The sequence below is a fragment of the Rhodnius prolixus genome, unplaced genomic scaffold (assembly GCF_049639745.1).
Source record: "Rhodnius prolixus isolate KJV_2025 unplaced genomic scaffold, Rpr scaffold_3, whole genome shotgun sequence".
In the NCBI taxonomy this organism is placed as follows: Eukaryota; Metazoa; Arthropoda; class Insecta; order Hemiptera; family Reduviidae; genus Rhodnius; species Rhodnius prolixus.
The window spans coordinates 9,916,485-9,929,727 of NW_027411603.1; the positions used below are offsets into that span (position 1 = coordinate 9,916,485).

Below are 13,243 nucleotides of genomic sequence, written 5' to 3' on the forward strand. Positions count from 1 at the left end.
AATAAACAAGATTGTAATTTAACTAAAGAATTGATTTTTTTTTAACTTAAACCTTTTCATTCAATCATAATGAATGATATTTCCATAATATAACACACTTATTCCTTATGAATAAAATTAATTTTTATTAATTAAGAAAAATAAAATAACACACATAATCTACTAACATTAATATTATTATGAAATTATTTTTATGAAAAAATATTAAAAAATTATAAGCTAATCACGACTAAGGCTTATGATTAACACTAAAACATTTTGCCAACTGCTTACTTAGTCGTTGCTCTCCTGCCCAACTCTGCATGCATTAGACTAAAAATAAACATGCATATAACATATAATAACTACATACTTGTTTTATTAATTGATTCCTGACAAAACTTGTATATGTTTAATGGAGAGATGTTTCACGTCTTTGTCACTTGGGCTTCCACTGACGAACACTTTTGCAGGCAGTACTCTAGTAAGGCAGGATTCATTCTGAAAATCAACATTATTTAATGTAATCAAAATTACTGAGTTTAATCTTGAATAAACAAAACAAGAGATAAACATCTCTAATAATTGAAAATATATTATTCTTAAACATTAAATAAATGTGTCTCCAATTGAACCTAAATGTATTAATATGTATATTTACCTAATTTTTTAAAGAACAAATCTTTTCATTCAATGAAAGTGAAATAAATTTCCAAAAAGTACAGTTATTATTAATCAATAAGTTCAATTTGATTGAAATATACAATTAAATTAAATAATTCAATACTTAATTCGCGCACATATCAAAGTTTCTTAAAGGACAACATAATGGAAATAATTAAATATTTTGTAAGAAATTAATAACTAATTCTACATACCCATGCGATCTAGTGGAAGAACTGAGAACTAATAATTCTTGTGTAGTTAACGATCTTGCCATTAGAGCGCTCTTTACAGCAGTTTTTGTAGCTTTTTTTTAAAGTTGGAATAGTCCACAAATTCATATCCCTGTAATTCATTAAGATGCAAAACGTCATTAATTGTATTTAATTTTTTTATACTTAACTTATATTAATAATGGCTTTGCCACTATAAAGAAAACAATAGAACATATAAAATCAATAATTACTTGAAGAACAAGCAAAGCTGACATTCCGTATTGCTGTAAAAAAAAAAAATAAATAAAGATATTGATTTAAGAAACAATTTATAAACTAAAATAATTAAAGAATGATTAAACTTGATTCACTTTTGACTTCATAACTTTGAGTGGAAAATACAACATACATAATCTGCTAATATTTCAATTTTTAATCTTCAATAAAGAAACAATGAGAACCAATATTTACCAACGTATCGCTGGATGTAAAGATATGTTTCATTTCATATTAAAGCTGAGCATTACAGGGCTGCAAGACAACACGAGGGATTTGAAAAGCCCTTAGAATAATGCTCTGGAATTCATCAAGAATGCCATAAACATCTATAATAATTTTCATTCAATGCAAATGAAATATATTTCCAAAAAGTACACTTATTATTAACCAATAAGCTCAATTTGATTGTAAAATACAATCAAATTAATTAATTTTAATTAAACTTATCTTTGAAAGTGTTCAGCAAAAAGCATTACCGAAATTCCACAGGCATTCAACAATTCATTGGGATAAGGTTATTAACTAAGATTTAAATTGACTGAGTTAAATAATCTAACTTCTATTTATATTAAGTTACATGTTTGAATTAATGCAAAAACAGATAACAAAAAAAAGGTTTACAATTCAGTAACTCGGAGGTACACAACACTATGCCACATTTTAAATTTTTTACAGGAGAGCAAATGAAAGATATTTCTTGCGGTTACTTCTTACTTATAAGCCCACAGAAATTATTTTGCTTAAATCTTTGGAGCATAGTAAGTAACATAGATGCACGTTATTAGATGGTTGTGTTACAAAAAATCATAATTTTCTATTAGAAACATTAAAAAAAAAATGGACTTAGTGTTTTATACTTCCGATGTACTGAATTATTTTCACCCCATTATAATTCAATACTTAATTCGCGCAAATATCAAAGTTACTTAAAGATGCTGACATAATGGAAATAATTAAGTATTTTGTAAGAAATTGTAAATTATACATACCCATGCGATCTAGCGGATGAACTGAGAACTAATATTTGCTGGGTAGTTAATGACATTGCCACTAGAGCGCTCTTTACAGCAGTTTTTGTAGCTTTTTTTTTTAAGTTGGAATTGTCCACAAATTCATATCCCTGTAATTCATTAAGATGCAAAACGTCATTAATCGTATTTAATTTTTTTATACTTAACTTATATTAATAATGGCTTTGTCACTATAAAGAACACAATAGACCATATAAAATCAAAAAATTTTTGAAGGACAAGCAAAGCTGAAATTTTGTATCGCTGTAAAGAAAAAAAAAATAAGGATACTGAGTTTAGAAAAAATTTAAAAACTAAAATAATTAAAGAATGAATAAGCTTGAATCATTTTTGACTTCGTAAATTTGAGTGCAAATTCCAACAAACCAACTGCTAATATTTTCATTTTTCAATACTTTTTATGAAAAAAAAAATACAAAATTTAAATGTACGTTTGATGCTGAATGTTAAATTAAAACCTTTTTTCAACAAAAATTAACAACTTTTTTATTCAGAAAATACATCGAGAAAGATTTAAATTATACGAAAAAAATTAATGATATTACAAACGCACTATTTTTCTGTTAAACTAAACTTTTTTTCAAGAAAACTTAACTATTCTGCTCTCAACTACCTCAAAAATATAAAATTAATAATAATAATATAGTTCAAAACGTTTACCAAAACTTTGAACAAGACTAATCTACATGCAATTTTATAATAAGCTAAATGAACGTGGTAGAAACAAACAAGGAGTTGACATGTCCTATTAAATATTTATTGTTACAATTTTTTTCAGTCAATAAATTTGATTTAAATCCTAAAAAATACTTTATTTTTTACTTAATTAGGTTCATATGTCTAAAAAATAGAACAAAAATGTTCAAATATTACAAGTTTTCTTCTATTTCAACCTTTCTTCTACGAAAGTGAAAGAATCAATTATCCCGATTCAAAACGAAAGATTAATCTTCATAATAAAGGTTTCAATTTATGATATAATACTTTGGACTTTTTAAAGAATGAATAAGATTACCTGAAGAGCATTTCCACAAGTGAAGTGTTATGAAGATTTCCTTAACTTTTCATTTTCCAGAATGGAATGGATGAGAACCAATATTTACCAACGTATTGCTGGATGTAAAGATATGTTTCATTTCATATTAAAGCTGAGCATTACAGGGCTGCAAGACAACACGAGGGATTTGAAAAGCCCTTAGAATAATGCTCTGGAATTCATCAAGAATGCTGCATTAATAATTTGTCTGCAGTCTTACAAAAGGTGCGAACTAAATTCAAATCATTTGTAAGACTGCAGAAATAGGAGCTTTTTCTTTCAAAGTAAATCTTTTACCAAGAAGTTCAAGTATGTAGCTACCGAATTAAACCAATATGTATTCAATTTTCTAGAAATAAGTTTAATTTGGATCTAAAAGATTAAGTGTTTCCACTAAACGATGTCCTCACCTCGCAATACACTTGCTGACTGAGTGAGGAAGGTTACATTATTTGTATGAGTGTTATTCAAAATAATGAATCGCAAATTTTTTATAAGACAAATACATGCATATTACGTATACTAATTACATACCTTTTTTTAAAGATTCCTAACCAATGTTTGTTCATATATTCACATTGGATTAATGTTTTACGTCTTCTTCACTTGGGTTTCCATTGATGAGCAGGCAGTGCTCTGGTATCACTATAATTCATCTGAAAATCAACATTACTGTAATAAAAATTACAATGTTGTAAGGAGTTTCACCTAGCATTAAGAAGCTAGAGAAAAACATGTATCACAATTTATGTATAATAATAATAATAATGTTTTATTTGTAATAAAAAGAAAGTAAATACAATTAAATAAATTAAAAACATTCTGCGGCATGGAAGTTCCGTCTGCCGGACAATTTATGTATATTATTAACATTAAATAAAGAAGACTGAAATTAAACTAAAGAATTTTTTCTAAAAACCTAAATCTTTTCATTCAATGATAGTGAAATATGACACACTTATTCCTTATGAATAAAATTAATTTGATTAGAAAAATAAAATAATGCACAATCTACTAACATTAATATTGTGGAATTATGTTTATGAAAATGAATTGCTAATCACGACTAAGGCTAATGAATAACACTAAAAAATTTTACTAACGGCTAACTTAGTCGTTGCTTTCGTGAAGTTTGCCCAACTCTGCATGCATCAGTCTCAGGGCCGGATTTAGATGAAAAGGGGCCCTAGATTATTCCACTTATGAGGAGGCCCTTTCACCTCCCATTTTTAAGTTTGTAAATTACATGAGAGATAATAAAATACATCACTACTGTTATATATATCAATATGTTAAATGTTAATATTATGTTATGTTTTAGAATAGCGTAATTTTAATTTTGCTAACAATTTGAATGAGGCCCCTCTTGATCCTGAGGCTCTAAGCTGAAGCCTAGTTAGCCTATAGGTAAATCCGGCCCTGATTAGACTGCATACATATTTTAACTACATACTTGTTTTATTAATTGATTCCTGACAAAACTTGTATTTGTTTAATGGATAGATGTTTTACGTCTTTATCACTTGGGCTTCCACTGATGAACATTTTTGCAGGCAGTACTCGTGTCAGCAGTATTTACTCTGAAAACCAACAATATTTAATGGAATTAAAATAAAATCCTTACCGAGTTTTATCTTAAATGAAGAAGCTAGAGATAACCATCTATAACATCAAATAAAGTATTATTATTCAAACATTTAAATAAATTTGACTGCAATTAATCTAAAGCATTGATATGTAATTTAATTCATTTTAAGTACTTGAACCTTTTCATTAAACGAAAAGAAAAATGAAACAAATTTCCAAAAAAATACCCTTAATATTTAATAATAAGATTCATTTGATTGAAAATTACGATAAGTAGGTGACATAAAAATGTTAACAAATAAGTTTAGTATGAAATATAAGAAACGTAAATCCTACAAACCCATGCGATCTAGCGGAAGAACTAAAAACTAATAATTGCAGAGTAGTTATTTATTTTGCCAGTAGAGCGCTCTAAGCGGCAATTTTTGTAACCTTGGTTACTTTGTCCACATAATAAATATTGCTGCATATAATTTCATTATTTGTTTTTGCGACAAATTCTTTTTAGCAGCTGTTTCAATATCTTCGGTTTCACTATCTGCAAAATATCAAAGACGATTCAACTTTTATTTTGCATAAAAATTCCAATAATAATAGTTTATTGCTTTATAAAGAATTACTTTATAATTATTAAAATAACACAGAGAATATTGAATTACTAAAATATATTATTTTAATAGAAATAAGAATAAAAAAACACTATTATACTAACGCACGTGCTTCACAATTTATGCATTAAGCTATTCCTATAATCAACTATATATTTTATCTGGGGTTATAATAGAAGTAATATTTATAAAGTTCTTTAACTCATTTTTATTTGTTATACAGGGTGTCCCAAGGTATATGGATAACGACTTTTTCCCGGAAACTAAGATAGCTAGCAAAAAACTAAAAAATACGTGTCCCTTAGTTTTTTGTTTGAAATCAGAATTTAATTTAATTTTTTTCGGTGCTTCCAGAAGCGAGATACAGGCACCAACTTCATTTTTTCAAATGAGGAGGTGTGGTTTTTATTTAAGAAATAGTATTTTTATCTAAAAACTAAGGGGACACGTATTTTTTAGTTTTTTGCTAGCTATCTTAGTTTCCGAGAAAAAGTCGTAATCCATAGACCTTGGGACACCCTGTATAGAGGGATACACAATATATATGTATATTTCTCCGTTAGATTGGGTAGAACAGTGCACTTAAGAAGAAAGTGAAACAAGGAATTGTTGAGCGTTGCATGAAGTACAATAACTTTCCGGTGAAAGGTATATCATATAACACCACACTTGATCCTGGAATATTTATAATGTGACAACCAAAGTTGGTTGATCACTCTAATTTTATTAATGCAACGAACACTTTATGGTTAAAAATTTCTTACGCAAACCCACGGAAAAACATTCCTAAACCAAGAATTGTAGGTGGCATTTAACACAAATTTATTGACTTTTGACCAAATGACTTCTTACATTTTTTTTTCAAAATGTTTTTGTCCACATATTAAATATCGATTAAAAATTAGCTTCTTTTTGTAGCCGTACATTCTATGTTTATGAAAAATTCAGGTTAACTTACATGTTACTCAAATCACAAATCATCTTAAGCTGTTCTGCGCTTCCAAGTAAAAAGTTAGGCACCTTCTGTAACTTGTATTCCAATAAAATCCACGGTTCAGAACCTATTGAACGATAAATTGAATTAGGTTTAGGAATTCATTGTTATAAAAGTTATAACATATATATTTTATACAAGTGTAGGAAATTGAGTTTTCATTTAGTGTTCAGATTATTCCCATATGAGCATAACTGAAATAACAAGCTTCCTTTAGTATTGTGCAATACTATTTTTGTTTGTTTGGTTTTAATGATTTACAAGATCAACTCTAAACATAGACAAAAAGGAAGGTTAGGTAGGCTATAGATTTTAAAAAATAGATTATTTCCATCATTAAAAATCTAAAATTTCAGATAAAAATTAAAATTGGAAAGATGTACTTTAATTTTGATGTTTGCTTTACTTACAATTGTGTCCTCAACTTAATCTTGCTGTTGATTAGTTCGTAATATTATATTTGAAAGTTATCAATTAGTTTTCTATTTTCTTAAACATACTGTTCACTTGATTTAATTTAGGAAAATTTTAGAAAAAGATTCATTACTCACTACGGTATCAACACTTCTTGAGGATGGAAGGCAGACCGTTGTGGTAGGTTTTTTTAATGTTATAACAGTGGTGACTAATTTTTTCTCATTATATTTAAAATTAAAAGTTAACTTATAATTGTAACAAAAAATAATAATAATAATAAAAATAAGTAAATTGAATAAATTTTAAATGTAAAGTGGACTATTACATAAAATTAACCAATACATGCGAACTATCACATTATTTTTTGTATCATTAATATGAAAATCAAAATTTACTAAATAATACTTAGCAGCAATGTATGTAAGTACATAAGATTGATTAATAAATTTGAAATGGTACATTATCAATTGGAGAGAAAAAACAAATTATTACAATATAAAAATCACATAGCAATAAAGCATTGATTTAGAATAATACGTAATAAGCTAAAAAATTAATACTAAAATGGATAAGTAAGAACATTAAATAACGGAGAAAAAATACCAGAACTAATACAGAATAATTTACTGAAAGAAATCAAACGTAACTAATGACCATTTAGGAAGAATGAAAAAAAAGAAAAGGTGGAACTAAAGATTAATCATTACTTTAAAGTCCAGTGCGAATTAAATTAAACAAATTTACAGTATCTGACATTAAGTAATCAATATAATCTAATAACAAAACTAAAAAGGCATATATACTGCACACCCAAGAGCTACCATCCCTTGGTGCAAAAACAGTAAACCCTTTTGCCCTCCATTGTATCGGGGGTTGGGCGTAGAAGCCGACAACCCAACCCTGCAAAACCTTAATACGTCTCTAAACCTAAGTTGGAAAATTAAGGAGGTTAAGGGCCTATCATGGGCTGTAATGCCAAGATAGAAGTTTATAAAGCAGGACGGGACCCATGCCCCACGTTACCGCAGCTACAAGAGGCTTATTGTGTCTTAGAAGGTCCTTGTGATAGAAAGTGTATTTCTAACGGTTTTAGCCAACACGCAGCACAAAAAGAAAAATGTATCCAACGCTTTTTTCTGTCAGACAACGCACTGGAACGGCGTTCTATTACTTTTTTCGACAGATTTTAAGAGTTTTAAAAGAATTTTACAAAATTTCCCTGTTTGGTGCTCGTCCTTCCAAGAAAAAGGACACTTCCATCGACCCAAGTACATTTTATACAAAACTGAAAGAGTCGTAGAAAGAAGATTAATTGAAAGCAAAGACGATGAGTTGGCTCGTGATCAAAAACATTGGCCCAAAGAGACATTTTTGAAAAGACATATCCAGAAAAACTATTGCATTTGATACGTACTTTGAATAATTTACACACTTGGGATCTGTAAAGTAAATAATGTCTAAATACGAATAAGTGCATATGTGACAAAAAGAATGAAACGAATGATTATAAAGATTTTAATAGATGAGGTTTGTCGGAAAAAACTTATTCAGCTAAATTTTAAATAAACTGTAAATCATGAGAATGCCTTCTAAAAACTAATAAAAATATAATAGAATCAAATCAAATTCAATAATGCTATAAGAATTTAATAAAATACATCTGCTAAAACTTAAAAATAATTAAATACGAGTTAGCACAAGGCAGCAAAGAGATCATTACATCGAGCAGTTATTTTTATAGAAAATGAATGGGATAAATTAATTCATTTTGAAAAGATAGTTAACTGGAAAAAATGCTGAAAAATAATTAGCTTAAAAGAAATCAAGAAAAACAAAATAACGAAAAAACAATTCTGTGCATTTTTCACATTACTGTACAAATGATTTGTTTACTTACATGGTTAAGCTTACTGTTACACATTTTATTTGTATGATTACACGTGAAACCATCTGCAGCCAGCAATTAGAGATTCATTGAAATAGATATTATCTTAAAAATTGATAGTTTTTATTAGAAATGGATGCCAATACCTCAAGTTATATGCTGCTGGATGTAAAGACGGGCCATCAGGATAAAAGGAAGCCAGTGAAGGGAAGAAAGAGCCAGGACGAAAGCACTGATAATGGAAGAAGCTCTGCATTAAAAACCATGTGAAGCTTAGTATAAATAAATTGTTATTACTGATTTTATCTGTCGCATTATGAAGGTTTTGAGTATTCCTGACCTGTTTCACTAGAAAGAGTTGTGCTGTTTATTAAGTCTTTCATTCTAGGTACTTCCACCTTTCAGTGGATTTTTTTCCAGTAATTTTTTCCTACATGTATATAGATTAAAGTAAAAATAAAGAAATTGCCTACTACTCAGGCTAGGCTTAGCGTCCAGCTACCAAATTTGGTGTGCAAAAAGGCACTGAAGCACATGCATTATTAAATAACTGTTGTAATTATTAACATTTAAACAAAAACTAAAAAGTAGCTACACCATGTATTTTTGTGTGAATACGATATGCTACGATCGGCAATTCTGTCTTTTTTTTCCTGTTAAATTTAAAAATATGAAGGAATGAGAACAGTTTCAGCAATTACTTTGCTGTAGAATTGAGTACACAGCTTGTGACTAATTTATAGTTAATATTTAAACTTACCTATTTCATTTCACTGATTGCAAAGTAAAAAATTTTTTTTATTGAGACTAACTGATTTATCCAAGAAAAATTATTGCCAAGCTTTCGACCTAGGGACTGGGACATCTTCAGGGCTTATGCCATTAACAATTATTCTGTTTACATTGTTATATCTAAGGTTGGTGTGTCTTCTGTTCTGACTGTACTGCCTGACTGTTTTTATTTACGCTACGATCGGCAATTCTGTCAATATATTTTTTTTCCTGTTAAATTTAAAAATATGAAGGAATGAGAACAGTTTCAGCAATAACTTTGCTGTAGAATTGAGAACACAGCTTGTGACTAATTTATAGTTAATATTTAAACTTACCTACTTCATATACGTTCAAAAGTCATCAACGAGTTTAATTTTTTTAATTCCATAAGGATGTTTAGCCAGTAGAAGTTTTAGCACTTACATCTTAGGTAATATGCAGATAGCTTATCTGAAATTGAAACTTTTATTCCTAGCGGAGAAGTGTGCTTACACATTTAATGTCTAAGGGAAACAGAGACGTTACAAGTTTTATATCTTAACTACCACTTAATGGTACTACTACATGTATACGTATTCAACAAATAATACATAGTAAAAATGCCAACTTGAGAGATTTTTTTTTTTAGAATGCTGTGAAAAAGTATGAGTTTTCGCCAATCTAGTGACATTTGTAATCATACCTAATGCCTAAATTTCACTGTATTAAATTATTACAACCTGTAAAAATAATTAACAAACAATTAGAAAACTTGTTTATTAAAAAAGAAGTCGAGTACACCTTATAATAAATAAAATTAAATATTTTAAAATATGCAAAATATTAAGTATGGCTGTTGTACTTTAAATGGAAATTAAAATTGATAACTCTTGTCCAATAAAATTAAAAAAAAAAAAAATCTATTAAAATGCAACAGAGTGTAGCCTACTGTTGTAGTGTTATTTAATTTAATAGAAAAGCAATAATTTAATAATATTATTTACTGTTTAACTTTGGACTTTGAAAAATTTGTTTATTTTTTCCTTGTTTATTACTACCGGAAATGGACGTTATACCTCTTCTAAAAGATCGTCCTGAATCCGTTGTATTGGCAACATCAACGGACAACTTGATCTGAACCATTACGTTATTGTCATGAGGCTCTACTTTGTTTTTTTTTCGAGAAAGAAGTTGTTCTTTGAGTTCCATCAGATCATTTTGTAAATTATGGAAAGCCCTATTGTAATCAGTGGACAATATCAATGAACTGTCTTCCACTATTTTCTTGGAGATATCAGAAGGTTTCATACTATTACATTTTCTCTTGTTCCGAGTATTCCTGCTTGATATATAATCTTCTTCATCCTTAGATGGAGTATATTTATTATCTCGAAGGGCTCTTTCCAATGGTTTTCTCCAAAGGAGAAACTTCTCTGGTAACTTATCGTCCAGTAAATTTGCTTGTTCTACTTTTGGAAGAATGTTTACATCATTATAATTCGTATCAGAATTGTCGTTCAGATGGAGCAACATCTCTAGATATTGCAATAGTCTATGGTTTCTTTTGGCATCGTCTTGATGAAATTCATCTTTGTAGGGACCAGTATATTTTGCTACATTCTCATTCAACTCATCCAGTTCACTGCGGTTTGCGACCGAGTTGTCCAGATATTCACTCAAAGTATTAGAGGCTCCTGGTAATGACTGGGACAGCTTTACTTCTTGCTTCAATACTTCTTCCATATTTTTTAATTCATCTAGTGCTTGTTGTCGTTCGCTCTTATAACGAGTTTGCTGTACAAGCTGTTTCTCCTCCGTATCAGCCAGCTCCATCAGTTTTAGTTGAGTTTGTGCTCTTATATTTGCTAATAAAACATCATATTGCCGAATGATCTCTAGTTGTTTCTTAATGGCTGCATTATTCTGATGCAATAAAGCAAGATCCGAAACATAAGGAATACTACTACTACCACTACTACTGGCTGCCTTATTTTCCTTTGTTACTTTTTCAATTTTGAACTGAGGTAATAATTTATACAGTTCACCTACATCTTTCATTATCTTTCCATTATCAAAAAAATTGTCTCTATGCCAGTTATTCTTGTGTTTGTATTGTTTTAATAACTGAGGCAGTTTGCTTCGGACATTCGTTATCTGGAACTTAGCTTTTTCAACAGCCTTTTCTACTTCTTCTGCATTAGGTGCAAATATTCCGTGAGTCAACTGAAATCTCCTTAATGCGTCTAGCGTACTCTCTTCGACTTTTCTGTAGCCTCTACCATTGCGAGCCGAATCCGCTTTCAACAATTTTGCAGCTGCTGTCTTTACGCTCATACTTGAAGTGACTGATGGTGTAGTCAATTTTTCTTCTTTATTTTTGGAATGACTTTTAGTTTTTGCTGTGGTAGTATCGCCAGGTATAGGTATCAAGTAAGATAAGTCTACGCCTTCACATTTTTGTTGCATCTCTTTGGAACAACAACATCTGCTAAAATCAGATGAGTTCTGACCTAACGGTTTGCACAAACATTCAGAACAATTCCCCACAGGATTGTTTCGATTGTTTTCAAACATTTGAGCAGCAGTTATTAAGTCTGCTAATTTGACATGCAAGTCTTTTCCTAAACTGTTTCCTATATCCTCGTAAAACGCGATATTTGAAGAGTTTCTTGCAGAAGAGTCATCACTTTTCAATGAATCGTATAATTTTGGCTGCAGATTTAAACCGTAGGAGAATCTTGAAGGTGAATATATTTCTTGTTTCCTTTCGTCATAAGAAACCGTTTCATCCATTAAGCCAGTTATATCAAGATCTTTATTCTTGATGTTTTTATGTTGTGATTGAGTCTCGAATTTCCTGCTTTTTAATACGGGTTTGTTAATGTAAGCTGACTCATGATACTTAACTAACCTGAAAATATTAAAATTTATTTAAGCAGAAAAAAATTAATTAAATATAGACCTGCAAACCTACAAATAAAATGGACGTCATCATCTTTCACAAAGTTCCTAATCGGTTAGGAAAATAATTCTTTAAACTTCTCAAACAAACTATACGCTTCCAAGAAAGCGCAGTTGTTTATTGGTCTTGAAGGCCTCACTCTGAGCACTTTAGAATATTGGGTAGTCGACAAATATCATAAAACTCCAAGAGACATTTATTTTGTATTTAAAGTCAAGGAAGAGAGGGATTTTTAACGCCTTATTATATGCTAGGCAATATTAATTAGATAGTCGTAACTTAAGCCCCAGATACTAATAAAAAACACACTTACCAAAAACAGAAACATAAAATAGAACAAATCTTCATCAGCCACTTTTTCTAAAGCACTTACAAGTTTAATTTTTTGTTTCTATGGTTTCGGTGTTTTTATTCTAATGAAATTATTGATTAGTTTACAAATTAATAGTGATTTATCGTCAATGTTGCGTACATAAAAGTCTCAGAGTAACTCCATCCTACGCTTTTTAGTGAGAATGCACGCTTTGCCGCTAGTCTCCCCTAAACTAGGATTTCCTTTATCCCCTAGAAATTCAAATAGTCCAGTTTTGCATTAAAAAAAAACATACGGTACTTATTATTATCTGATATTCTAAAGCTAAATTTACATGACTGACGTTCTGAATGGTCCATTTTTTGGTGTTTAGTGCATGAACGTTTGAAAAAATTAACTTGCCCTTAAGGGAGCAACGTATGAATGTATGAGCACCGAGGAGAGCTAACCTCAGAGGACATGTTTTGTTGAAATGACGCTTTTGATGTGAAAAAAATAAATCAAACTATAGAATCCGACGT

General features: G+C 29.5%; 1 protein-coding gene across 9 annotated transcripts in view; it reads right to left on the bottom strand.

Annotated features, from left to right (window-relative positions):
• Window positions 1–10,433: 10,433 nt before the first annotated feature.
• rhea (Talin_middle and talin-RS domain-containing protein rhea) overlaps window positions 10,434–13,243 on the bottom strand; it is a 99,038-nt gene continuing 96,228 nt past the window's right edge. For all 9 annotated transcript variants that reach the window (XM_074124486.1, XM_074124483.1, XM_074124481.1 and 6 more), the window contains one exon: window positions 10,434–12,358. In XM_074124486.1, coding sequence (XP_073980587.1) covers window positions 10,444–12,358 — 1,915 coding nt within the window. In that variant the 3' untranslated portion in view covers window positions 10,434–10,443. The remainder of the gene's footprint in view (window positions 12,359–13,243) is intronic.